Source organism: Salvelinus sp. IW2-2015, linkage group LG10 (genome assembly GCF_002910315.2).
Source record: "Salvelinus sp. IW2-2015 linkage group LG10, ASM291031v2, whole genome shotgun sequence".
Taxonomy (NCBI): Eukaryota; Metazoa; Chordata; class Actinopteri; order Salmoniformes; family Salmonidae; genus Salvelinus; species Salvelinus sp. IW2-2015.
Window position 1 is genome coordinate 4163168 of NC_036850.1, and position 27704 is coordinate 4190871.

Genomic DNA, 27704 nt, shown 5'->3' on the forward strand with positions numbered 1-27704 from the left:
CAGTTTGATTTCACAGAAGTGTGATTGACTTGGAGTTACATTGTGTTGTTTAAGTGTTCCCTTTATTTTTTTGAGCAGTGTACATTTTCCCTGAGACCCAAAAGTACATTTTGAATGTGACTCTGGCTATCCGTAAGTTAAAAAACAAACAAGAAAATGGTGCCGTCTGGTTTGCTTATTAATATGAGAAATTTGAAATGATTTATACTTTTGATACCTCAGTATATTTTAGAAATTACATTTACTTTTGATAGTTAAGTACATTTAGACTTTTACTCAAGTTGTATTTTACTGGGTGACTTTCACTTTTACTTGAGTCATTTTCTATGAAGGTATCTTTACGTTTACTCAAGTATGGCGATTGGGTACTTTTTCCACCACTGGGGGTAGGGAGCTCTGTGAGACGATGTGTTTAACGTCGGCGAGGAGGACAGTGAAGTAGCATCCCAAAAATGTACAAGACTGGTCAGAAGTATTATAAATATGAAAGTCCTAGCCAGTACATGCAATTTTGGTGATAATAAAGACTCATTGATCTGTGATAGAATTGTTTGTTCACATACAACTTTCATCTTAGAGAGAGACCGCTAAGAGAGGATAACCTGACATTAGACAAATATGCATATAGGGAGATATGTAGAGCTGCTGAGTTGTCAAGTGAGAACAGTAAAACAAGTCAAGGTAATTGTCACGTTGTCTAATGATTGGAGACAGGCGCAGGAATACGTAATAGGGATTTTTATTTTCTCCACCCAAACAAAAGAGCGAGGTGTAAACCTCTAAATAATACACGGGACTAGACACGTAAAACAAGTGCACAAATACACGTGGCGTCGAAGACAATGCAACAGCACAGGTACTCACAGGACCAACGAACATGGTAACAATAACCGACAAGGACAATGGGGAACAGAGGGCACATACACAGTGGGAAGAAAAAGTATGTGAACCCATAATTACCTGGATTTCTGCATAAATTGGTCATAAAATGTTATCTGATCTTCATCTAAGTCACAACAATAGATAAACACAGTCTGCTTAAACTAATAACACACAAACAATTATAATTTTTCGTGTCTTTATTGAACACACTCACAGTGTCAGGACTGACTGGGCTACTCCAGGAGGCGTATCTGTTCAAGCCATTCTGTTGTTGATTTACTTCTGTCTTTTGGGTTGTTGTCCTGTTGCATCACCTAACTGCTGTTGAGCTTCAATTGGCAGACAGATAGCCTTACATTCTCCTGCAAAATGTCTTGATAAACTTAAAAATGTATGTTTCCATCAATGATAACAAGCTGTCCAGGCCCTGAGGCAGCCTCAAACCATTTTATTTATATTACCATTATTTTACCAGGGAAGTTGACTGAGAACACATTCTCATTTACAGCAACAACCTGGGGAATAGTTACAGGGGAGAGGGGGATGAATGAGCCAATTGTAAGCTGGGGATGATTAAGTGACCATGATGGTATGGGGGACAGCTTGGGAATTAGCCAGGACACCAGGGTTAACACCCCTACTCTTACAATAAGTGCCATGGGATCTTTAATGACCTCAAAGAGTCAGGACACCCATTTAACGTCCCATCCGAAAGACAGCACCCTACACAGGGCAATGTCCCCAATCACTACCCTGGGGAATTGTGATATTTTTTAGACCTGAGGAAAGAGTGCCTTCTACTGGCCCTCCAACACCACTTCCAGCAGCATCTGGTCTCCGATCCAGGGACTGACCAGAACCAACCCTGCTTAGCTTCAGAAGCAAGCCAGCAGTGGGATGCAGGGTGGTATGCTGCTGGCAGGTATGTGCTGTTGCATGGGCTTCGATGCCACGTGTATTTGTGCACTTGATTTACGTGTCTAGTCCCGTGTATTATTTAGAGGATTACACCATGATGCTCCCTCCACTATAGTTTACAGTTGGGAAAAGGTTTGTTGTTGTGCTGTGCCTTTTTTTCTCCACACATAGTGTTGTGCTCCTTCCAAACAACGCAACTTTATTTTCATCTGTCCACAGAATATTTTGCCAATAGCACTGCAGAACATCCAGGTACTCTTTTGCGAACTTCAGACGTGCAGCAATGTATTTTTTGGACAACAGTGTCTTCTTCCATGGTGTCCTCCCATGAACACCATTCTTGTTTAGTGTTTTACATATCGTAGACTCGTCAACAGAGATGATAGCATCTTCCAGAGATTTCTGGATTTCTTCAGCTGACACTAGGATTTTTCTTAACCTCATTGAGCATTCTGCGCTGTGCTCTTGCAGTCATCTTTGCAGGACGGCCAGTACTAGGGAGAGTAGCAACAGTGCTGAAATTTCTCCATTTATAGACAATTTGTCTTACCGTGGACTGACTTTTAGAGATACTTTTGTAACTGTTTCCAGCTTTATGCAAGGCAACAATTCTTATTATTAGGTCTTCTGAGATCTCTTTTGTTCGAGGCATGGTTCACATCAGGCAATGCATCTTGTGAATAACAAACTCAAATTTTGTGACTGTTTTTTATGGGGCAGGGCAACTCTAACCAAAATCTCCAATCTTGCTTCATGGATTCGACTCCAGGTTAGTTGACTCCTGACTCCAATTCGCTTTTGGAGAAGTCATTAGCCTAGGGGTTCACATACTTTTCCCAACCTACACTGCGAATGTTTAAATTATGTATTCAATATAGACAAGAAAAATACAATAATTTGTGTGTTATTAGTTTAAGCACAGTGTGTTTGTCTATTGTTGTGACTTAGATGAAGATCAGATCAAATGTATGCATAAATCCAGGTAATTCCAAAGGGTTCACATACTTTTTCTTGCCACCGTATAACATACTAATCAGGGGGAATGGGAACCAGGTGTGTGTAATGAGACAAGACAGTCCGGGGTTGATAATAATGAATCCCGTTCAGTGAAGCCTAGAAAGCTGGTGATGTAGACCTCCAGAGCTGGTGAACGGAATGAGCAGCCGTACCGGGGGGTCCGTCACAGTAATACAGTTGAGGAAGTACATGCAATGAAATATAGAGCAAATAAAGAAAAGGGAAAAATATGCAATCTCAGGCAAATTGTGGGAAAATGCAAGAGAGGAATACAAATAGGCTTTTGGAAAGCAGTGTAAAAAGTGTGGGATGGACAATAATTTTGCTGCAAAGTGCATGTCAAAGCAAGGGAAAGGAAAATTCGTGCATAACCTAACTGAGACAGATGAGATTCTGAGTTACTGCAGAGATTTTAATCACAGCAAAGGGCAGTACAGACAAGAGACCTAGTCTGTTGTTTGTAGCAATAAGCATTGACAAAGAAATAGTGAGATGTCAGTTAGATTGTGGAGAAAGCTGTAATGTAATCCCAATATATCTACTGAACCAGTTGAGAAAACAAACCAAGTCCTAGTGATGTTCAACAAGAGCACATTAAAGCCACTGGGCAAATGAGAGATTAAACGGAGAAATCCACGAAACAAGAAAATGGACTGTCTAGAGTTTGATGTTTATTGTAATGATGAAACCATTAAAATAACAGCTAAACAGCCCTCCCAGCAGAAGGATTATTAAACCTGTGGAGAAAAGCATGGACTGGATAAGCAGCCTTGTGGTTGTAAAGAAACCAAATGGTAAACTGAAAATACAGTTGAAGTCAGAAGTTTACATACACCTTAACCAAATACATTTAAACTCAGTTTTTCACAATTCCTGACATTTAATCCAAGTAAAAATTCCCTGTTTTAGGTCAGTTAGGATCACCACTTTATTTCAAGAATGTGAAATGTCAGAATAATAGTAGAGATAGTAGCTTTTATTTATTTCATCACATTCCCAGTGGGTCAGAAGTTTACATATACTCAATTAGAATTTGGTAGCAGTGCCTTTAAATTGTTTATCTTGGGTCAAACATTTTGGGTAGCCTTCCACAAGCTTCCCACAATAAATTGGGTGAATTTTGGCCCATTCCTCCTGACAGAGCTGGTGTAACTGAGTTAGGCTTGCTCGCACACATTTTTTCAGTTCTGCCCACACATTTTCTATAGGCTTGAGGTCAGGGCTTTGTGATGGCCACTCCAATACCTTGACTTTGTTGTCCTTAAGCCATTTTGCAACAACTTTGAAAGTATGGTTGGGGTCATTGTCCATTTGGAAGACCCATTTGCGACCAAGCTTTAACTTCCTGACTGATGTCTTGAGATGTTGCTTCAATATATCCACATAATTTTTCATCTATTTTGTGAAGTGCACCAGTCCCTCCTGCAGCAAAGCTGCCCCGCAACATGATGCTGCCACCCCCGTGCTTTACGGTTGGGATGGTGTTCTTCGGCTTGCAAGCCTCCCACTTTTTTCTCCAAACATAACGATGGTCATTATGGCCAAACAGTTAAATTTTTGTTTCATCAGACCAGAGGACATTTCTCCAAAAAGTACGATCTTTGTCCCCATATGCAGTTGCAAACCGTAGTCTGGCTTTTTTATGCCGATTTTGGACCAGTGGCTTCTTCCTTGCTGAGTGGCCTTTCAGGTTAGGTCAATATAGGACTCGTTTTACTGTGGATATAGATACTTTTGTACCTGTTTCCTCCAGCATCTTCACAAGTTCCTTTGCTGTTTTTTTTTAGATTGAATTGCACGTTTCGCACCAAAGTACGTTCATCTCTAGGAGACAGATCGCGTCTCCTTCCTGAGCGGAATGATGGCTGTGTGGTGTTTATACTTGCTTACTATTGTTTGTACAGACGGACGTGCTACCTTAAGGCGTTTGGAAATTGCTCCCGAGGATGAACCAGACTTGTGGATATCTACAAAAACAAATTCTGGCTGATTTCTTTTGATTTTCCCATGATGTCAAGAAAAGAGACACTGAGTTTGAAGGTAGGCCTTGAAATACGTCCACAGGTACACCTCCACTTCACTCAAATTATGTCAATTAGCCTATCAGAAGCTTATAAAGCCATGACATAATTTTCTGGAATTTTCCAAGCTGTTTAAAGGCACAGTCAGCTTAGTGTATGTGAACTTCTGACCAACTGGAATTGTGATAGTTAATTATAAGTGAAATAATCTGTCTGTAAAGAATTATTGGGAAAATGACTTGTGTCATGCACAAAGTAGATGTCCTAACCGACTTATCAAAACCATAGTTTGCTAATTAACAAGAAATTTGTGGAGTGGTTGAAAAATGAGTTTTAATGACTCCAACCTAAGTGTATGTAAACTTCTGAGTTCAACTGTATGTGTAGACCCCAGACCACTAAACAAGCACTAAAGATAAGTTACTTTCCTATCCCAACAATAGATGACATCTTACCTGTCAAAGAAAGAGTATTCAAAGTGTGTGACGTCAAGAATGGTTTCTGGCACGTACAGCTAGAAGTAGAGTCAAGCTAACTGACCATATGCTCTACACTGTGTGGCAGATTTAGATGGTTGAAGATGCCTATGGGAATTAGCCCAGCACCTTAAATGTCCCAAAGGATTCAAGGACTGGTGGGCTTACACATCATCGCAGATGACATTTTGATTACAGGAGAGGGTGATAGCTGGAGATAGCGAACATAGATCATGATGAGAAACTGAGGGCTTTCCTGAACAGATACAGAGAAAAGAACATAAAGCTGAACACAGACAAGTTCAGCCTGAGAAGAAAATAAGTTCCATACATTGGACACCTGCTGATATCGGAAGGACTGAAAATCGATCCAGAGAAAGTTTAAGCAATACGAGAGATGCCAAGACCGTCAGATTTGAAAGGAGTACAACTACTCGGAATGGTGAACTATCTGTCCGAGTTCTACGAGCACTTATCTGACAACTGTGTGTTACTGAGACAGCTGCCAGTTGGATTGGATTAAGATGTGCAAAGAGGTGTTCCTCAAGATGAAAGACACCATTGACAAAGCACCAGTACTGAAGTACTATCACCCTGAAGATGAACTGACACTACAGTTAACACTTTTGGCTTGCCTAGCTAGCTGGCTGGCTAATGTTTTTGGTTTAAAAATGCATCTTGACAGAGTACCATCTTTTTTGTTTCACCTGGCTGCCAATTCCTGATCTTTTGAGAACATAATTTGAGGAGCGAGAGGGATGGAGGATAGAGTTATACAGTATTGCTGAGGGAGAAGGCTCATAGTGAGGACGTCTGGCTACTATTCTGAACACTGAACCCAAGTGGGTGCTACACAGAGTGGAGTGGCTATAAGAGTCAGGCTGGTTCCCAGACTTGCCCTCTACAAGATCATCAGCAGACTCCATTACCATAATCCACCAACCCTTGACCAGTTCTCTCTGCTCAAGCCATGAACTGACCCTCTCCCTCGTCGAAGGATGCAGCTTTCAAAGACTTGGCCTCTATTGGTTGACCTGTCATGATACATTGCTTGTTTTCTTTTCTCTTGAAGCGCTTTGAGATTCTATGAAAAGTGCTGTAGAAATGTAATAAATTATTATTATTATTATTATGACAGTGTAATGCTTCGGAGACAGGACTAGGCACTGCCCTGACGCAAGGTAGGAAACCTATAGCATTTGGGAGTCGAGCACTGTCACATACAGAGGAGCTATGCCAACATAAAAAAATGATGTTTGGCAGCTGTTTTCGGCATAGAGAAATTTCATCAGTATTTCTATAGACACACAAGGTGAGGCGTGACCACACCCCCGAGTAGGGTACAGCCGTAGGGTACTCTCATTACTCCCATGTAATTAGCATAACGTTGGTATCATTCTAAGCAAACTACTGCCACTTTCATTTAGTTTCAATTAATGTTTTCAGTTGCCTCACGTGTAGTTATTAACGTACTTGATGTCACAACAACAAATTATTTGCATGATACTTATTCTGCCACTCTAATTAGTTACCCAACCTGTTAACACTGACAGTAAACCTTGTAAAGCTGTTGCATTTTACAATTGTCACTGTTTGTTTACACCTAGCTTTTTCCACCGGTTAGATAGGGAGAGAAGTAAATCTCGATATACAGTAATTTGCCAGTCTTAAATATGTCACGTACCTATTTACAGTATTTCCCTGCCTTTGAATGGTCTAGGTATTTAGAAAAGTTGATTATTTTTGGCTTTTCTATATCCTTTCAACTTTCCGGAGACCAGCTGGGGAGACAACCCTACCAAATGGCCCAAAGTAGCGCAATGGCAATATCTACACCTATTTGATGGAATCTCCAGGTTTGCATAAATATCCAAATTCAGAATAATATTATAGCTGTTATTTGGATGGATACTGCTCACTAGTCCTTACTACAAGCTAACTATAGCAAGCTTTATTCAATACACATAGCTAGTTAGATACAAACAAGTGTTAGTGACTTACCAGTGATGAACCAGTTAGAACATGTATCGAGTAACCGGAGTTCACAGCTTTCCATCATCATCACAACGTAATATAGCTTGAAACCATGTGGTTCGTCTCCTACTGTGCTAGAATGTAGATCAATCATGATCTGGCCAATTCTGTATTACCATGAAAATAAAATTCCATACCAAAAAAATCCCTAAATTCTACCACACCCTCCCACCCCAAAAAAACCTTCCCAACCCCATTCAACTTTATATACAGTATATCATGCTAAAACACTCCACCCTTAGGATTGTTTAGCATGTTAACAACCATTTCCCCCAATATCTCTTTTGCAGTCTCCACAACAACCTTCAACCTGTCATTTCTGCTTTCCACAACCCGAGTCCTATTGATAACCTTACAAATAAAATCTATGAAGTCAACTTTGATCATTATGAAAGTGTCCTTTGACGCCACACATTCATGAGCACAAGATTTCTGAACGGGCCTCGAAACCATGCCAGGACCATCAGAAGCACCAGCCCCGACAGTAGGTCCACTTACTACAGGTACATCCATGTAAGCTCCATCAGTCCTCACTGTAGTTCTACCAATCTGTTTTCCGTCCTAAACATATCAAACATCATGCCTGATCCTATATCTCTGAGCCTCTCTAGCCTCTCTCTGTACCTGGCATCCACCAAATGCTGCACTGTGTTCTCCTCCACAATTACAGCTCTTAACCTTCACATTCACCATAATCATGTGCCTCTCCACCCTTGGCAGATCTTTTGGTTCCTTTACAATGAGCAGCTACATGCCCCATTCTTTGGCATTTAAAACACCGCAGTGCATATGGGACAAATTCTCTAACATTGAAACAAAGGAATTTTATCTGTACTTTTCCAGGCAAGATTTTCTCAAACCTCAGCATCACTGATAAGCTTTCACTTCTTTGACCCGCTTTCCTACTGATCAACCTTTTGATCTCAATCACTCTGCCTCCCTTCAGATTTTCTTTAATATCATCTGTGGACATAGATATTGGGACCCAAGTGAGGACCCCTCAATCTAGCATAAGCACCAGGGACATGGATTTTAATCATTTTCCCATTAAGCTTTACATTTTCAAAATATTTTCTTGCTGAGCCTGGCTGCCACATAATATTAACAGTCTACCATTTCCAATGAACCGAGCTAATTTCACTTCAACTACCTATTTCTCTACGGCATTATTTAGTCGGATAGGGTGTAAGTGAAGCCCTGTAGTCTCATCAAACACCATCATCACTTTCCACTCCAACTCATCATTACTCTTGCTTCCTAGCTTGGCCCTCTTTCTGCTTTCTTTACTAGATGCTTCACTGCTTTCTGTATCATGATCTCTCTTCCTATGTCTTTCCACTACCAACGATTACGGTCAACCTGGTCGTTGGGCAGTTGATACAACTTAATTTGGTGTTCTTTTCTCCTGCTATTGTTCAAACAAAATGTTACGCAACAGCTTTTCGACATCTGAAAAGTAGGGTGAGTTGAAGAAAGTCAGTCGGATTCAGCTCTTTGGCTGATAATCATGACGTACAATTCATGCGGCAATCTGTTCATGCTAAAAATTTGACGTTTAGAAAGTGTCACGATCGTTTGAAGGAGTGGACCAAGATGCAGCGTGGTATGTTTCCATCCTTTTATTTGAGAAACTTAAAGAACAAAAACAAGAAAGTGGATAAACGAAACGTGACGCTACATGCAGTGCAGAAAGCAACTACACACATAGTCAAGATCCCACAAATCATAATGGGGAAAATGGCTAGCTAAATATGATCCCCAATCAGAGACAACGATAAAAAGCTGCCTCTGATTGGGAACCATAATCAGGCCAACATAGGTATATAATTTCCCTAGATAACCCACCCTTAATCACACCCCGACCTAACCAACACAGAGAATAAACAGCTCTCTATGGTCAGGGCGTGACAGGAAGTATATTAAAAAAGGACCTGAGAAGATCTCTAGGGTCAATTACCACCCTTCTTCCGCTCTTCATTCTAGTATTTTTTCTCATACATCTCCCCCCAGAATTTAATCAAGTAGCTGCCGCGAGATTTCCATTCTGGGTTTCAGAGATAGCATATTTTATGACATCATAGTCAGGTTGTATACTGGTTATTATTATTCTTTTTTTAAATATTTTTTGTCACCTTTATTTAACAGGTAAAGCAAAGCAGTTTGACACATATAACAACACAGAGTTACACATGGAGTAAAACAAACATACAGTCAATAATACAGTAGAAAAATAGTCTATATACAATGTGAGCAAATGAGGTGAGATAAGGGAGGTAAAGGCAATAAATAGGCCATGGTGGCGAAGTAAATACAATATAGCAATTAAAACACTGGAATTGTAGATTTGACAGTAGATGAGTGTGCAAAGTAGAAATACTGGGAAGCAAAGGAGCTAAATAAATACAGTAGGGGAAGAGGTAGTTGTTTGGGCTATTTATAGATGGACTATGTACAGTTGCAGTGATCTGTGAGCTGCTCTGACAGCTGGTGCTTAAAGCTAGTGAGGGACATAAGTGTTTCCAGTTTCAGAGATGTTTGTAGTTCGTTCCTGTAACGTTCGTCGTTGGGAGAAAGAGAGGAGGACCAAGGTGCAGCGTGGTAAGTATTCATTATCACTTTTAATGAAAACGAATACTCGAACAAAAACAACAAAACACGAGAACGAAACGAAACAGTCCTGAACGGTGAGAATACAAAACACAGAACAGAAAATAATCACCCACGAAACACAGGTGGAAAAAGGCTACCTAAGTATGATTCTCAATCGGAGACAATTAACGACACCTGCCTCTGATTGAGAACCATACCATACCAGGCCAAACGCAAAACACAACATAGAAAAACGAACATAGACAACCCACCCAACTCACGCCCTGACCAACTAAAACAAAGACATAACAAAAGAACTAAGGTCAGAACGTGACAGTTCCAGTCATTGGCAGCAGAGAATTGGAAGGAGAGGCGGCATAAGGAGGAATTGGCTTTGGAAGTGACAAGTGAGATATACCTGCTGGAACGCGTGCTACGGGTGGGTGCAGCTATGGTGACCAGCGAGCAGAGATAAGGCGGGACTTTACCTATCAAACCTGTCGCTGTGAAAAAAAGTGTTTTGTTGTTTTGAGTTCTCCTCAAACAGCATGGCATTTTTTTGCAGTAATAGCTACTGTAATTTGGACAGTGCAGTTATATTAACAAGAATTTAAGCTTTCAGCTGATAGAAGACACATATGTACCGACATTTGTTGTTTCTCTAGAATCTGCGATCATGACACAAGGTGCTACACGATTTACAATTGTCCCGTTGACGGGACGCCTATCCCTAAGAAGACTAGTACGTTTTGCTAACGTCTGTGTAGCAACCAGATAAGCAAAAGATGATATCTTTCCCAAGACATCTTGATAGCGAAAAATGCTTTTATGCCTGATTGTAATGGACCAGTTGGTTGTAATCTGGCTATTAAGACATCACATCCCGTAATTAAGACATCACGTCCCAAATTTAGCCCACTGGCCTCTATTTACAAACAACTCATATTGTAAAGGGACAACAGAAACCTGGATTAGGGAGGTTCTGATTCTGATTAATCTCTTTATGAAAAGATTCCAGCCGCTAATGAACATGCAGGGAGACTTGGATGCATGTGAATGTACGTTGTAATGCCCAGCAACAAGGTTGGTAATTTAGAGGTGGCAGTTGCCTGGGTACAGAGTAGGTGTGTTGATTTAATGGTGGCTCTTAAACGTTGAAGAGTGGGTGTTGGTTGGTTGTCCGCTGGCATGGGTTACGTCACGGTTTACATGGTTGCACCTGGTGTGATTTAATAAGAGGCAATGAAGGCTTTTGAAGCTGTCAACTGTCTGTCTGGAGCTGTTTTGTCTGTCTGTTTCTCTTGAACAGCTCCTGAACATTGCAGTGGGAATAGGTTCACCCAAATGGCACCCTCTTTCCTATTAAGTGTACTTCCTTTTGACCAGAGCCCATATGGCTTTTGTCAAAAATAGTGTGTTATATAGGGAATAGGGTTCCATTTGGGACGCAGACATATGCTCTAAGGGTTTTCAACTTCATTAATTCACGCCACATTTGAGTTAATCTCCCTTCATTTGATCCACAACCCATTGAAACCACGGCCATATACATAATATTTCCGCGTCTCACATGCCAGTGCTGTTTGGTAGAGTTATCACAAGTTGTTCTTAGTTTTTTGACGGACTGAGAATTGGGAGAGGGATAAATCCAGCTTCCCAGAACGGAGCCTCACTTGGTATTCTACAGAGCGGGTTGGTTGTACCCTCACTGGGCATGAATATGGATGGGACATGGCTGGGCTGATGTGTGTGTGTGAGTTGGGACACTGTGTGTGTGTGTATATGTGCGTATGTGGTGTGTGTGCGTACATATGTGCATTTGCGTGTGTGGTGGAGTCTGGGGGTTGGAAACAGGAAGCTGGGGGTTGTTTCAAGGGGCCAGTGTGCAGCAGTTTTTGAGGAAACAGAAATGTCACGGCTGGCTGGCTACGGTTCCCTGGGTGCTGGCTGTGGCCGCCTGGCTCTTAATTTAGCGTGGCTGATCAGTGCCTGAGTGACAGTTTGGGGAGGGCAGGGGCTGTATGGGGGAAAGGAGATTTCTGGGCCTGGGTCATTACGCCCAATTGAAGGTTTATGGTGCCGCTCCTCCCTGTGTGTGCAATGCTGGACAGGTTTAGAGACAGACAGCTTTAGAGACACACTCCTACATCATTCTCCTCTGGAAGCTCACTCTCTCTTCTGCTTTACCTCTGCGCCTCTCCTGCTGTCCTTTTTTAATTTTCTCCTAATTTTCTTCTTCAGACAGGCAGCAGACTCTTCTCGTCAGTTCTCTTCAGACCTTTTCTCTTTTTTTTGGGTTCTTTTCTCTCCTGTTATTTTCTCTTCTCTCCTGTCCTTTTCTCTTTTTTCATCTTCTCTTGTCAGTCGAACCTTGAATGTCTTTTAGATTATTTGTATTATTATTTTGCTGTGTGCGTTATTATCTGGCTTGGTTTTCTATTGCTTTTTGTGTTAAAGACTATTCACATGTTTTAATGCTGGCAGTATGATAACAAACAGCTCCAAGATGCCAATTACCCCTGACTGTAATGGTGTGGTGTCGTTAAATATATTACTGTTGCCTTTACAAATAATTCTCATGCAGCTGAATGTATGTATGTTGAATATTATCACACCACATTCCCCCGTTGCATCACCTCATATCCCCAAGCTAAATCCTTCTCCATATTGCTCAGGTGCTTTAAGCGCTTCAGTGATCTCTGAACTCTACCTCTAACCTTTGCCCTCTCCTCCGCTGCAGTTACTTTGAGCTGGAGAGCAGTGGCCTGAGGGAGGAGATCCGCTACCACTACAGCCACAAAGGCAAGCCTCGCTCAGAGTCCTTCCCCTACCGACTAGCCGACGGCCAGTGGCACAAGATAGCCCTCTCCATCAGCGCTACACACCTATTGCTGCATGTCGACTGCAACAGGTAAACGACACACGCAGGCATAAACACATGTACGTGCACGCACGCTTACACACCTATTGGGTAGCATACAATCTAGCCATCTCCATGAGTGCTACAGTACATTCCATACTACCTACCTAGCTTGAACCTTAAAAGAGATGACGAGGTGTTTCTATAACTGGCAACACTCATGTCACCTTTAGCCTAAAATAGCGTCATAGCTAGCAAGATATTGTCAGAGGTGAAACCCCTGATACTGCTGTGAACTAACACTGTAGTAACTCACAGGTGGATGCACACACACGTGCACTAATACACTCGTCCACATGCAGTAACTCACGCACATATACATATACACACACAAGCACCACAGCTTCACCACAACACACACACACACACAACACACAACACACACACACACACACACACACACACACACACACACACACACACACACACACACACACACACACACACACACACACACACACACACACACACACACGTTGAGAGGCTGGTGATATTCCCAGCCTTCTCCATTGCCACGTTCCCTTTGAGCATTCAGCGAGTGTCACCAGTGTCCCCGAGAAGTGTCACAAACTTGATAAGCTCTGTGTGCTCATCAAGGTAAAATTTGTTAACATCTATGTTATCTGGTGACGGACTGCAGACAGTATGGGATAAGAGAGAACAAGCTGTAGACTGTAGGCATCTGTATTTGTGTCACATATCTTACACATGCACATACTTATGCACACAAATATGGCGCACACAACACACACACACACACACACACACACACACACACACCACACACACACACACACACACACACACACACACACACACACACACAACACACCACAACACACACACACACACACACACAGAGAGAGAGAGAGAGAGAGTCTCATAAGTCTCATTAAAGCTACAAAACTGTCAGTGTTCAACTTTAGCATGTGATAACAATGCAACAGAACAGATGAACCAGAATGACTCTGAATTCGGCCAATTTACTCCCACCCCCCAGTGTTTCTTTCTTTCTTTATTTATTGGACATAACATACTGTAAAAACACCAGGACATAAGCTCCACTGGATTTAATGTACAAATTATTTTCCCAAGTATTCCCACGCGTAATAGAGAGGTTTGAAATGATTGTGTTTTAGTCAAACATTATATCAGTTTGGGCTTTTTGCTGTCAATTTGCAGTCTACAAATCATTTGTGATTAAAAACTGGGTGCTTTGACCCTGAATGTTGTTTGGCTGACAGCCGTGGCATATCAGACCGTATACCACGGGTATGCCAAAACATTTATTTTTACTGTTCTAATTATGTTGGTAACCAGTTTAATCAGCAATAAGGAACCTCTGGGTTTTGTGGTACATGGTCAATATACCCCAGCTAAGGGCTGTAGCCAGGCATTCCGCGTTGCATCATGCATAAGAACAGCCCTTAGCTGTGGTGTATTTGCCACGTACCACACCCCCTTGGGCCTTATTGCTCAATTATGTTCTGGCCCCCGACCATCCGCTCCAGAAAAAAATCGGCACGTGGCTGAATCTAGTTGATGATCTTTGATTTAGGGTGTATTTATACGAAATTGTCAAGTTGATTTACAGCTTAAACACCTATTTTAATCAGAAATTACTGTATTTTTATTTTGTATTTCTATAGAATTACTGTTAAACTCTAATATAAAATAATTTTGTTATTTTATTTACAGTTAACTTAAAGACTCTGATATCCACATAAGTACTTTTCCATATGTAAAATTAGAATAATTTCCCATAAAAAAAATTGAAAAATGCCAAAATTTGTTATAATTGAAGCATTATTTTACAGGGTAAACAAACAATTAGATATTATTACTGTAATTGTACAATAATTTGTTTATTATTATTATGAAGAAAAAATCAGTACAATTACATGAATTTTTTACACTGCAAGTAGCTGGCTTTACGGATTGCTGTGTGACTACAGTGGTTCGTCCTTTAAAAGATGCAGGGTACTGCAGCACAGCTTGCGTGGTGCCGCAGAATTCTGTAACGTGCCAACCACTGGTACCATTAATGCTAGTTAGTGCTAGTTTGACCACCAGATGGCATCTTTGAGAAGCATTTGATAGCCCTCAATAGTGGCTGTATTAGCCAATTTGAAACCTTTTTCTGTAAGAACATAGTATATGGGTCTGATTGTAAGACATTTTGCTTGATTAATATTATGGTGTTTCTATTCCAAGAAAAATGAAAAACCCTCTGGGTTTCTTGTACATTGTGACAGTCGGGAGTAGGCTACAGTGCTGGGCTATTTAGCTAAAGAATCCCCATGTCGTGCGGGCACGCGGGAGACCGGGGTTCAATTCCCCAATGGGGAGGAAGGAGTAGGCTGTCCTTGTAAATAAGAATTTATCAAGACCAGTCCCCATGCTTGTCTTAGAGTTGTAGCCTATTCCTTCAAATCCTATTGTTTCTAACTTCAATATGCTTCGATTACAGTCTCAAAGGCCAGCATCCCGGAGTCGTTTCTTCACTGTTGAAGTTGAGACTGATGTTTTGCGGGTACTCTTTAACGAAGCTGCCAGTTGAGGACTTGTGAGGCGTCTGACAAGTTATTTGTTTCTGGCCATGTTAAGCCTGTAATCGAACCCACAAATGCTGATGCTCCAGATACTCAACTAACGAAGGACAGTTTTATTGCTTCTTTAATCACCGCCACAGTTTTCTAATGATCAGCTAGCCTTTTAAAATGATAAACTTGGATTAGCTAACACAACGTGCCATTGGAACACAGGAGTGATGGTTGCTGATAATGGGCCTCTGTAAGCCTATGTAGATATTTCATAATAAATCTGCCGTTTCCAGCTACAATAGTCATTTACAACATTAACAATGTCTACACTCTATTTCTGATCAATTTGATGTTATTTTACTGGACAAAAAATGTGCTTTCCTTTCAAAAACAATGACATTTCTAAGTGACCCCAAACTTTTGAACTGCGGTGTATATAACACAGGACTGTAACCCAAACAAAGAGCGAGGTGTTAAAACTCGAATAAATACACGGGACGAGACCCGTAATAACAATACACGGGACGGGACCCGTAATAACAAGTGCACACTAACATGATAACACGCAAGCCGATACAACAGAGCACCAGACCAACGGACATGGAACAATAATCAACAAGGACAATGGGGAACAGAGGGCACATATATACACATACTAATCAGGCTGAATGGGAACCAGGTGTACGTAAATAGACAAGACAGTCTGGGATTGGTGGTAATGATCCAGTTCGGTGATGCTTAGAAGGCCGGTGACATAGACCTCCGGAGTTGGACAACGGAATGAGCAGCAGTACCGGGGGAATCCGTGACAGAAACAAACAGTAAATCATAATATCAGTACAATATATTGAATTCCCAGTTTATGCTACAAATCCAACTTTATAAAGGGTTTTAAAAATAGGTTAAATTTGACTCAAATTTCCATTGACATAGAATAAGGTATTGTTGGCAGAATAGAGGGATGCAATTCAACACATGAATAATATATCTAATTCACCGATACATTTCTTGGTAGTCCAACAAATATCAGGTTGTAAAGCACAGCTGGCCTGGTATATTGATTGCTGCCTCCAGCCCTTCGTTTCAGTTTCAATTACTCAAAATGTTGGACAAAAACGCACAAATGCCAGTCATAACGTGGCTAATAGGCTAGCTTATCTATTTTTGTAGATATTTATTTAGCTAACTAAAAACACAGAGCCTAACGTTAGCTAGCTAACTGCTGGGAGGATGTTTTTCAGTGGAGGTGTTATTTGATTAGCTACCATGAAATGTGAATCACTTTGCTAGCCAGCTATGCTGAATTTGTACGACGAGCATATCTCTTAGTTGCCAATTACATGCATTTGGCATTGATCAAATGGGAGGGAAGGCAAGTTCTCATTCACTTGTCAAAACATGGGTTGGGACATTCTTTTGTAATTTGTATTTATTATGGATGCCCATTAGCTGCTGCCAAGGCAGCAACTACTCTTCCTGGGGTCCAGCAAGATTAAGGCAGTTATATTACATTACATTACACAAAATATTTCACAACTCATTAAGTCTGTGCCCTCTAGCCACTGCTCTACTACTATATATCTACAACACAACATCCATCTGTACGTGTGTGTACACTGAGTATACAAAACATGAAGAACACGTGCTCTTTCCATGACATAGACTGACCAGGTGAATCGAGGTTAAAGCTATGATCCCTTATTGATGTCACTTGTTAAATAAACTGCAATCAGTGTAGCTGATTGGGTCCCCAGATCCTCAAAAAGTAATACAGCTACACCATCGAGAGCATCCTGACGGTGGCATAACCGCCAGGAACGGCGACTGCTCGGCATCTGACCGTAAGGCGCTACAGAAGGTAGTGCGTACGGCCCAGTACATCACTGGGGCCAAGCTTCCTGCCATCCAGGACCAATATAATGGGCGGTGTCAGAGGAAGGCCCAAAAAATGGTCAGAGACTCCAGTCACCCAAGTCATAAACTGTTTTCTCTGCTACCGCACGGCAAGCGATAACGGAGTGCCAAGTCTAGGACCAAAAGGCCCTTAACAGCTTCTACCCCCAAGCCATAAGACTCCTGAACAATGGCCACTGGACTATTTACATTGACCCCCCCACCTCCATTTGTTTTGTACACTACTGCTACTTGCTGTTTATTGTCTATGCATAGTCACTTCACCCCTACCTACATGTACAAATTACCTCGACTAACATGTACCCCCGCGCATTGACTCGGTACCGGTAGTTCTTTTCTAGTGTTTCTTTTTATAATTTTTTACTTTTGTTTATTTGGTAAATATTTTCTTAACTCTTCTTGACTGTTGGTTAATGGCTTGTAAGTAAGCATTTCATGGTAAGGTCTACACTTGTTGTATTCGGCGCATATGACAAAAAAAGTTTGATTTGATTTGCTTGGCTAGCAACACAGACGTCTCTACATTATTAATCCATGTATATCTGATCTATGAATCCTAGTTTTATCAATTGTGATGCGGGAATAGATACTTCGTCCTTGTTTTGAGTTTGGTATCACTTTACTTACAGTGGTGATTATGTAGCATTCAGACAGCATAAACAAAGCCTTCATACGCATGACATAAAGAGTCTTAACCCCTCTTGACACTACAGGGGGTGCTGTTTCAACTTGGACATTTATCGTTCCCAAATTAAACTGCCTCGTACTCAATTCTTGCTCGTACAATATGCATATTATCATTACTATTGGATAGAAAACAATCTCTAGTTTCTAAAACCGTTTGAATTATGTCTGTGGGTGAACCAGAACTCTTTCTGCAGCGAAATTCATGACAGGAACTGCGAAGGTCTGAAAACGAGGCTCTGTTCTCAGATCAGTTTAAAGCTCTGTATGTATCCTATGGGTCGACATGAACTCCACCCGCCTTCCCCTGGATGTCAGTAACCAATGAGAAGTGGAATGGAGTTTCTACGTAGTTCTCAGAGCTTATAAAAGGCCAAGGAACGAAGGGAGCTCTCTTTTCGACATTCGTCATTACGCAAAGCAAGACCTCAGGATGGCATTTTGAAACGCTCAGTTATCAGCCTTAGATATATCCGTCTGTAATTTAATTCGATATAGTTGTTAGAAACATCATAACGAAGTTATTTTAAACCGAGTTATATCAGTTTATGCGAGTATATTGCTATTTTCGGAATTTCCTTAGTATTGCGTTTTGAGGATTTGGGCATGTTGTGGCCACATAGCTATTGTTAGCTGCTAATTCCGAAGTTGAAGACGACGTTTTACAACCAAGCAACGATTATTTTGGACAAAGGACACCTTGCCCAAGATTCTGATGGAAGCTCGTCCAAAAGTAAGAGCTATTTATGATGTTATTCCTTATTTATGTGGAAAAATGTAAACGGATTTGTCCGCCATTATTGCGGCACTAGTCTGGCTGTAACGCACACTGTATGTCTAGTAACGTTAATTTTAAAAATCGAACTCAGCGGTTGCATTAATAACTAATGCATCTTTCATTTGCTGTCCAACCTGTATTTTTTAGTCAAGTTTACGATTATTTATTGATTAGATTAGGTGCCTTTCCAAGATGGCGCCGGCCAGAATGCATGACCTGTTGCCACTGATCACATTGTATAACCACGATTTGTGCTGCTAAATATGCACATTTTCGAACAAAACCTATATGCCTTGTGTAATATGATGTTACAGGACTGTCATCTGATGAAGTATATCAAGGTTAGTCCAAAATTATATATATTTTGCTGTATTGTTACGATCGCTAACCTGTGCTGCTGGTAAATTGCTTGTGTTTCTGGCTATTGTGCTAAGCTAATATAATGCTATATTGTGTTTTCGCTGTAAAACACTTAAAAAATCTGACATATTGGCTGGATTTACAAGATGTTGGGCTTTCATTTGCTGTACGCTGTGTATTTTTCAGAAATGTTTTAAGATGAGTAATTAGGTATTTGACGTTGGTCTCTGTAATTATTCTGGCAGCTTCGGCACTATTTCAGATTGCAGCTGCAATGTAGAACTGTGATTTATACCTGAAATATGCACATTTTTCTAAAAAAACATATGCTATACAATAAATATGTTATCAGACTGTCATCTTATGAAGTTGTTTCTTGGTTAGTGGCTATTTATATCTTTATTTGGTCGAATTAGTGATGGCTACTGATGGAGTAAAAAACTGGTGGAGTAAAAAAAGTGGTGTCTTTTGCTAACGTGGTTAGCTAATAGATTTACATATTGTGTCTTCCCTGTAAAACATTTTAAAAATCAGAAATGATGGCTGGATTCACAAGATGTGTATCTTTCATCTGGTGTCTTGGACTTGTGATTTAATGATATTTAGATGCTAGTATTTACTTGTGACGCTATGCTAGGCTATGCTAGTCAGCTTTTTTACTGTGGGGGGTGCTCCCGGATCCGGGTTTGGGAGGAATTAGAGGTTAACTCATGGGTTGGTAGGACAACATCTCTAGCTTTAAGATTGAAGTACACCAGATATATCCAGACGATTGAGGTTTGAGTATGTGAAATTAACCTCTTAAATGTATTGGCAAAATGTAGATTTACGCCAAAATAGACATACCCAAAAGTAACTGCTAGTCATGTGTAATTACATGATTCTGACATGTAAAAACGTGGTATATTTGTAAAGAAGATATCTGGGAGATTATGAGGAAATGATCAGCAGAGTTACATAGTTCAGAAAACACAAGATCAAGCACACACAAATATTGCCAATACCCAGAATGAAAAATCAAAAAATATATATATATTTTATTTTGAAAGCTATAAGTGGATTTTTGATGGCTAGTGCTGGAAACACACCAGATGGCTTCCAAAACATCTGAACAATATCAGAAAAAAATGGGATTGATAGACCTACATTAACAACTAGAAATCGGCAGATGTTTTAGTAGGTGGTAGCATGTGTGTTCGCGGAACTTTTCCAAGTGTCTCTAAACCTCTCCATGTCTGTAAATTAAATGCAAATTCTACCATTTCAACCTCCCTTTAAACATTGTGGTGGTGTTATGGGGTATCCAGGGTACATTAAAGTTTCCTTTCAACCTCTCCAAAGTCCTAATGTGGTAATTGCACAGTGGATGTGTTTGTTTTTGCACAGTGGATGTGCCTAAAAGTTATTGTTCACTATAAAAACCAAATTTCTACTACACCAACCTCTCTCAAACATTGTGGTGGTGTCGGGGGACATGCAGGGGATATGGAAATTATATGTTTGATGCGCAAAGATATAGTCACTGGGTGGACATTCGATGTTGCCATTAAGTCATCCATCATCAGATAACATTGGGAATAGGCTAGATTTGTTCCTACCACCCTAAGGATTAATTTGATACCCCCCATGTAGGGATAGCTCAAACACAGACCAAATCGAAGCTCAACTTGTAATATGTTTGCTGTTTTGGGAAAACATTGTGTAAAATAAACATTTTGACTCTCGGTGCTGGTTATCAAAAACGGTAGGTCACAGGCAGACAAATAAGATATCCTCATGATCTGTGGAGTCCCGGCTTTCTATGTGTATCAACGTAGTCCGTGTTTTTGTCATTCATGCTTCACAACGCTAACCGGAACGTTGGTAGCAGCCATCTTGAATTGAGGTCATCGGCTCGGCCTGCCCTTATGAATTTGTATGCCCATATATGGTAGTAAGTCATACCAAAGATTTCAAGGCACCGATCAATAGCCAAGATACTCAGCTTTCCGCAGATAGGGGTTACCGTTCTCATACCAGACTGAATTGAATGAAAAAAATCAAATAGGGTCCCCAAATATGGGCACTTTACATTAATGTTGCTAGGGTGTGTGACAGAAAAATTATGTATTCACCTTATTTGTTGGATATGTAACCATTATTTACTTAAACAGTGAGATATTTCTGTCCTGCTAATGCTGAGTTATATGGTGTCCACTCTATCTTCCTGGTGATAAAACCAGGATGTGGGGTTGTTGTAACTGGGATAGAGAGGAGTAGAACAAAGGCCGCAATGGTTCTTAGACATCCTGGCCTGGGAAATTAGGCCATGGTCGGGGGTTAAGATAACGCCAGGGGCAGATAAAGACAGGATGGCCCAAAGTGGCTTATGTTGCCCCTCAATCTATATGGGAGGGCTGGAACCAAGCATTCTGGGTATTGGCTATATAAACTGTGCATTGTCTGTATGATTTAGACTCTCAGCCTAACAGTCAGAACAGGACTGTTGGGCTGACGGTTTAATTATTGCAATAATTAATTGAAATCTCTCAGTACTGAATTTCCACGACAGGTGCCATTAATCTTCATATTATAAGGGCACAAGGTGAGACCCAAATGCAGACACAGGAGGCATATGGTAGAGCTCCGATATTTATTAAAACAAAAGGAGTAGGCAAAGGCAGGTCGGGGACAGGCGAAAGTTCATAAACTAGCTGAGTCCAAACAGTACCAGACGATAGGCAGTCTCAAGGTCAGGCCAGGCAGTGGTCAGAAACCAGATCCGACTCCAAAAACAGTACAAGAGGATAGGCAGGCTGGTACTTAGAACAGGCAGAGTGATCAGGCAGGCGGGTTCGGAGACAGGACAGGCAAGGGTCGAAATCAGGAGGACTAGAAACAAACAGAGACTGGGAAAAATAGGAACAAGGAAAAACACTGGTTGACAAACTGGCACAGAGAGACAGGAAACACAGGGATATAAACACCGGGGATAATAAGTGACACCTGGAGGGGGTGGAGACAATCACACGGACAGGTGAACCAGATCAGGGTGTGACACATATTGACACTCAAAGGCTATAGATAGGCGTTGGGGAAAATATTGAGTAAGTCAGACGGTCAAGTTTATTATAATCATTTGTAGGTACAGTACATGAAGACACCGGAATTGGAATACATTTTAATAAATTAATGGATGGAATTATAGTGTAGCTGCTATGTCTCTCCTTTCCGCTCTCTCTCTCTCTCTCTCAATCTGTCTTTCAATAACTGTCTTCCAAACTCGCATCTCTCTGTGATTTGTGATATCAGCCTCTCTCTCTGTAGTGGGTGGTAGAGTTGCATGCCTGCAGGCCCTGTGGCATGACCAGGTCAGCCTTTTAGTACTGTGAATTACCATTCATTACACACACACCACCACCACCACCACCACTGTTCAGGGATGCAGACGGCATCAGATCATTATCAGTATGCTAGGCTGCTGTGAGCTGCACTGAACCCTGCCATGCATGGTTGTGCTAAACTCAGCCTGGCTTGCTGAGATGCTCTGGGATGGTTTTCGATTGGGGTAGGCTTGACTAAACTAGACTGGGTTGGAGTATACTTTGCCAAACTGAAGCAGCTTGACTGATCTGAGGTATAGCTTCCTCAGTTGGTTGACTGAGGTAATACCAGCAAGGCACTAAGTGACTCTTATTCCCGTCTGCATATTTGTATACTATTCTACTTAGGTGGTAAAATATGATCTGCTTTTTTACAAGCATTAAGGTAATGAGGTATAGCAGACATTGGAGGAGACATTGGAACATTCAACACCTGAAAGATCGCCTAATGGTGGTAATACGGTAGTCCGCTTTTGTCTCGAGCAAGCACAGAATGACATTGGGCTTTGTTCATTAAAGAAATCAGTGGGGTGTATGTGTCTATGTGGTGCTTTATCTTCAACTGCTAACCAGCTCGTCTGAGAGGAACAGGACACAGCTCTGCCTGGACAAAACTACTATTAGGATGAGAGAGGAGGCATTACAAAGGATAATGGGGCGTTGGATAAATGAAAACCTCAAGCTGTGTGTGTGTGTGTGTGTGTGTGTGTGTGATAGAGATAGATGTGTGTGTGGTGTGTGTGTCGCTGTGTGTTGTTGGGTGTGTGTGTGTGTGTGTGTGTGTGTGTGTGTGCGTGCTCATACTGGGCACAAATGTTCCTGTAATGTGATCTGTGATTTCTGTGTGACTGTTGGTGGAACAGGTGCAGGGATTTATAGTCACAGTTATGTTCTTAAGAGCAGCAAGCACGCCTCATTACTGTAACGTCTGCTTCCAACTCACACTCTCAAACACGTAGATCCCCTGAACGCAGCTCACATTCCAGCTCACACTCTCAAAGACATAGATCCCCTGAATGCAGCTCACTCTCCAGATCCCGATCACCTGTTCACACACCTGTATGTCATTATCACACACTATTTAGTTAAGTTCTTTGCACCCCTTCATTGTGAGGTATTGTTTGTTTTGTGACACACTTCTAGTCTAAGCACTGTTTTTCTCGTAATTTAATCCTCCCGTGTATGACCATTTTGGCCTGCCTCACTAATGACACCTTTTGCCTATTCCCTGCCTGTACGTTAGCCTATCAGATTTCCTGTTATCAACCTATTGCCTGATCTCCCGGACGACGTTATTAGCCTTTTCCCTCCCTGTACCGTTGCCTTTTTGGACCCCCTGTGTATGACCTTCTGCCTTGCCCTGGACCCAGCTACCTGCCTCCTCCTGTGGTCCTTTACAATAAACACCTGCTGCGCCCTGTGCTTGCATCATGTTCACTACAATTACTTAATTTCTACAGCACTGATGCACTAGCTGGGTCACATAATATAGGTGCAACTACGAAGAATAATAATGAGATCAAACATGATTAAATACAACATGTGATTTCATCCATAACATTGGCACCAGTTGTCCTTGGGAACCCAAGGACACGAGTTTTTCAGGGAAAATTTCTTTGCTTGCTATATTAATAAATGCCCAGTTTTGGAGATCTATTGTCCAAACTGGTACTCATGCTCCATTGTACACAGGCTCCAATGTGAAGCTCTCGTTTGACAGAGAGCACAATACTAAGCACTGAAATAACAAATTACATGTGGTTGCCTCAGGTCCGCAACCAATGGGCAACTTCAGTAGAACAACTTCAACAAGATCAAGCTCCTCCTACACTAGCAATCTCTCCTGAAAATGACAGGGGGCCTTATGCAGAGCCTAATGAAGGAACACTTTAAATGTCAATGAATTTTGAGTTTAAAACCCTTTTTCTTCCATTGATTTTGCGTTTGTGCGCCACATGCCAGGTCAGAAGGACACTGCTGGCCTCTTGCTTGCCTTGAAGAACTGAGTTTGGGATAGGGGGCGGTATTTTGACGTCCGGATGAACGTGTGCTGGACGCTGTCCTCAGATAATCGCATGGTTTGCTTTCGCCGTAACGCCTTTTTGAAATCTGACACGGCGGCTGGATTAACAACAAGTTACGCTTTATTTTGATGTATTGCACTTGTGATTTCATGAAAGTTAGATATTTATAGTAATAAATTTCACCGGATGTTGGCCAGATGGGACGCTAGCGTCCAAATGATCCGCAATAAGTTAACACAAAACCACCCCACCCCAGCCAGCCTGGCTCCCTGGTGAGGAGGAGAGGGATGATGTTTTGGAGGAGGAGAGGAGAAAGGCATGAGGTCCTGTAGGAGGAGAGTACAGAGGGATGAGGTCCTGGAAGAGAAGAGAGGGATGAGTTCTGGGAGGAAGGACAGAGGAATGAGCCGAGGTCTGGGAGGAGGAGAGGAGAGCGAGATGAGGTTTGGGCAGAAGGAAAGAGGAATGAGCCGAGGTCTGGGAGAGCAGAGAGGGATTAGTTCTGGGAGTGACGTTGGTTTCACATGCATGCACACACACACACACAGAGAAAGCGGATTTACTAAAGGTGTTTTCCTTAAGGGAGCTATACAGTCACATCTCATGGTGGACCTTGTGGATCTGCTGCCATAGGTTTGGGTTTTCCGTTTAACAAAAATACTGAGTGGAGGGGAGCCAGGCCATTTAGGATCTTGAATATGTATTGCACAAGATTTTCCCATCTCAGGAGCTCATGCTTTCTGAGGATGTAACAGTGACGATGGCTATTGAGCTTCCTATCAAGCACTTTGAGAGCCTGTTTGTAGACAGACTGAATAGGTTTTAATGTTGTACAGGAAGCTTGGGCCCAACTAGTCAAGCAGTATGTTAAGTGGGGGAGTATCATAGATTTGAAGTACAGTTTTGCTACCTCTGTAGTCAAACAATTTCGTATAAATCGGGAATTAGCTAGGTTGAATTTGCTTATTTGAATGACCTTTTTTACCTGCTTTTTAAAAGAGAGGTTGGAATCATATATGATGCCAAGGTACTTAAAATCAGATACCACCTGGAGCTTCTCCCCTGACACATAGACATCTGGCTCAGTAGCATCTGTTTCCCTCTTTGTGAAGAACATGCAGACAGTTTTTTTCACATTGAGACGCAAAAAGGAGTCACTGAGACACTTTGTAACCTGGACCATTACAGTAGTGAGTTCTTGTGCCGTTTGTTGCTTGCTCTTTGCATGCACTTATATCACTGTATCATCTGCATACATTTGAACTTCAGACCCAGTACAAACATAAGGCAGATCATTAATGTACAGGCTGAACAGCAGGGGCCCCAGTATTGACCCTTGGTGCACGCCCACATCATAGCTAAGAGTGGGCGATAGCTCATTGCTCACTCTGACACACTGAGTTCTGCCTTCAAGGTATGATTTCATTCATCTCAAGGCATCGGGGGAAAAGTTGAACTTGGACAATTTTATGATGAGAATCTCATGGTTAACAGTATCAAAAGCCTTCCTTAGGTCCAGAAACACAGCACCAACAACGCCCCCTTTGTCCATCTTGGACTTCACATTTTCCAGAAGAAAGCAGTTGGCCTTATCTGTGGAGTGTTTCGCTCTGAAGCGAAACTGTTCCTCAGTACACAAACACACACACAACAAAAATGAGCCATACCGCACGATGCTGGGCCCAGTCAGGTCTTTGACACAATCACCCACTCCCCCACTGAAAGATCAACCACAAAATGTTGCCACCATTGTAGCAGGCTGTAATCAAGCCCTGGTCTCCAGCATGGGAACCGAAGAGGAATACCTGGTGTGATAGTCTCAGGTTGGACTACTCTAAATCATCTTGTTTCTGACACACACACACACAAACGCATCAACCCATTTAAATACCTCACACCCTACAGTAACCTGTGGATCATGAGAGCACCTTCATAAATCAGCAGAACATTAATAAACTATTAATTGACACTTTATGTAGTGTCTTGTAATACTTCGTTTGAAATGAGACACCTTCAGTCATTCATAACACTTCCATAAATGCCTTATATCATATGACGCTGTACTCTATATCTTACTATAAAGTTAGACCCTTTTGGTCATTCATAACACATGCATAAATGCCTTATATCATATGACGCTGTACTTACTATAAAGTCATACCCTTTTGGTAGTTCGTAACATGCATAAAGGCCTTATATCATATGACGCTGTACTTACTGTAAAGTCAGACCCATTTGATAATTTATAACACATACATAAATGACTTATATCATATTACTCTGTACTTACTATAAAGTCAGCCACCTTTGGTCACTTCAAAATGGAGCCGACATGTAGGGCAGCCGTGCTTCTAGCTCATAGGCAACTTTGCAGTATTTCGTTATTTTATGTGTTATTTCTTACATTATCAGCCCAGACATTAGGGGACTAAGTACACACCCATGAGGGGCCCCAGTGTTGAGGATCAGCGTGACAGGCGTGTTGTTGCCTACCCTTACCACCTGAAGGTTGCCCGTCAGGAAGTCCAGGATCCAGTTGCAGAGGGAGGTGTTTAGTCCTGGGGTCCTTAGCTTAGTGATGAGTGTTGAACACTGAGCTGTAGTCAATTAACAGCATTCTCACATAGGTGTTCCTTTTGTCCTGGTGGGAAAGGGCAGTGTGGAGTGCGATTGAAATTGCGTCACGCAAATTAGAGTGGGTCTAAGGTATCCGGTAGGATGCTGTTGATGTGACCCATGGCCAGCCTTTCAAAGCACTTCATGGCTACCGACATGAGTGCTACGGGGTCGGTAATCATTTAGGCAGGTTACCTTCACTTCCTTGGGCACAGGGACTATGGTGGTCTGCTTGAAGCATGTACAGTGGTTCTTCCTGTAAAAGTTGTGTCATACTGCAGCGCACCTTGCGGGATGCCACAGAATTCTATGCCACGTCAGCCATTGTTACCATTAATGCTAGTTAGTGCTAGTTCGACCATCAGAGGGCATCTTTGAGAAGCATTTGATAACCTTCAATATTGGCTGGACTAGAGAATGTAAAAACTTTTTTTGTAAGAACATAGTATATGGGATGGGTTTTAAGAAATTTAGCTTAATTCATTTGATTAAAATTATAGCGTTTCTATTCCATGAAAAATGAAACCCTCAGGGTTTCCATTAGGAAAATGTGCCGCTGTACAACG

At 41.6% G+C, this 27704-nt stretch overlaps 1 protein-coding gene across 1 annotated transcript in view; it reads left to right on the forward strand.

Moving 5' to 3' along the window:
* The window catches only part of LOC111969188 (protein kinase C-binding protein NELL1-like), a 460771-nt gene that overhangs the window by 103036 nt on the left and 330031 nt on the right, over positions 1-27704 (forward strand). The window contains exon 4 of the mRNA XM_070445292.1: positions 12678-12848. Within this exon, the coding sequence (XP_070301393.1) occupies positions 12678-12848 (171 nt within the window). The remainder of the gene's footprint in view (positions 1-12677; positions 12849-27704) is intronic.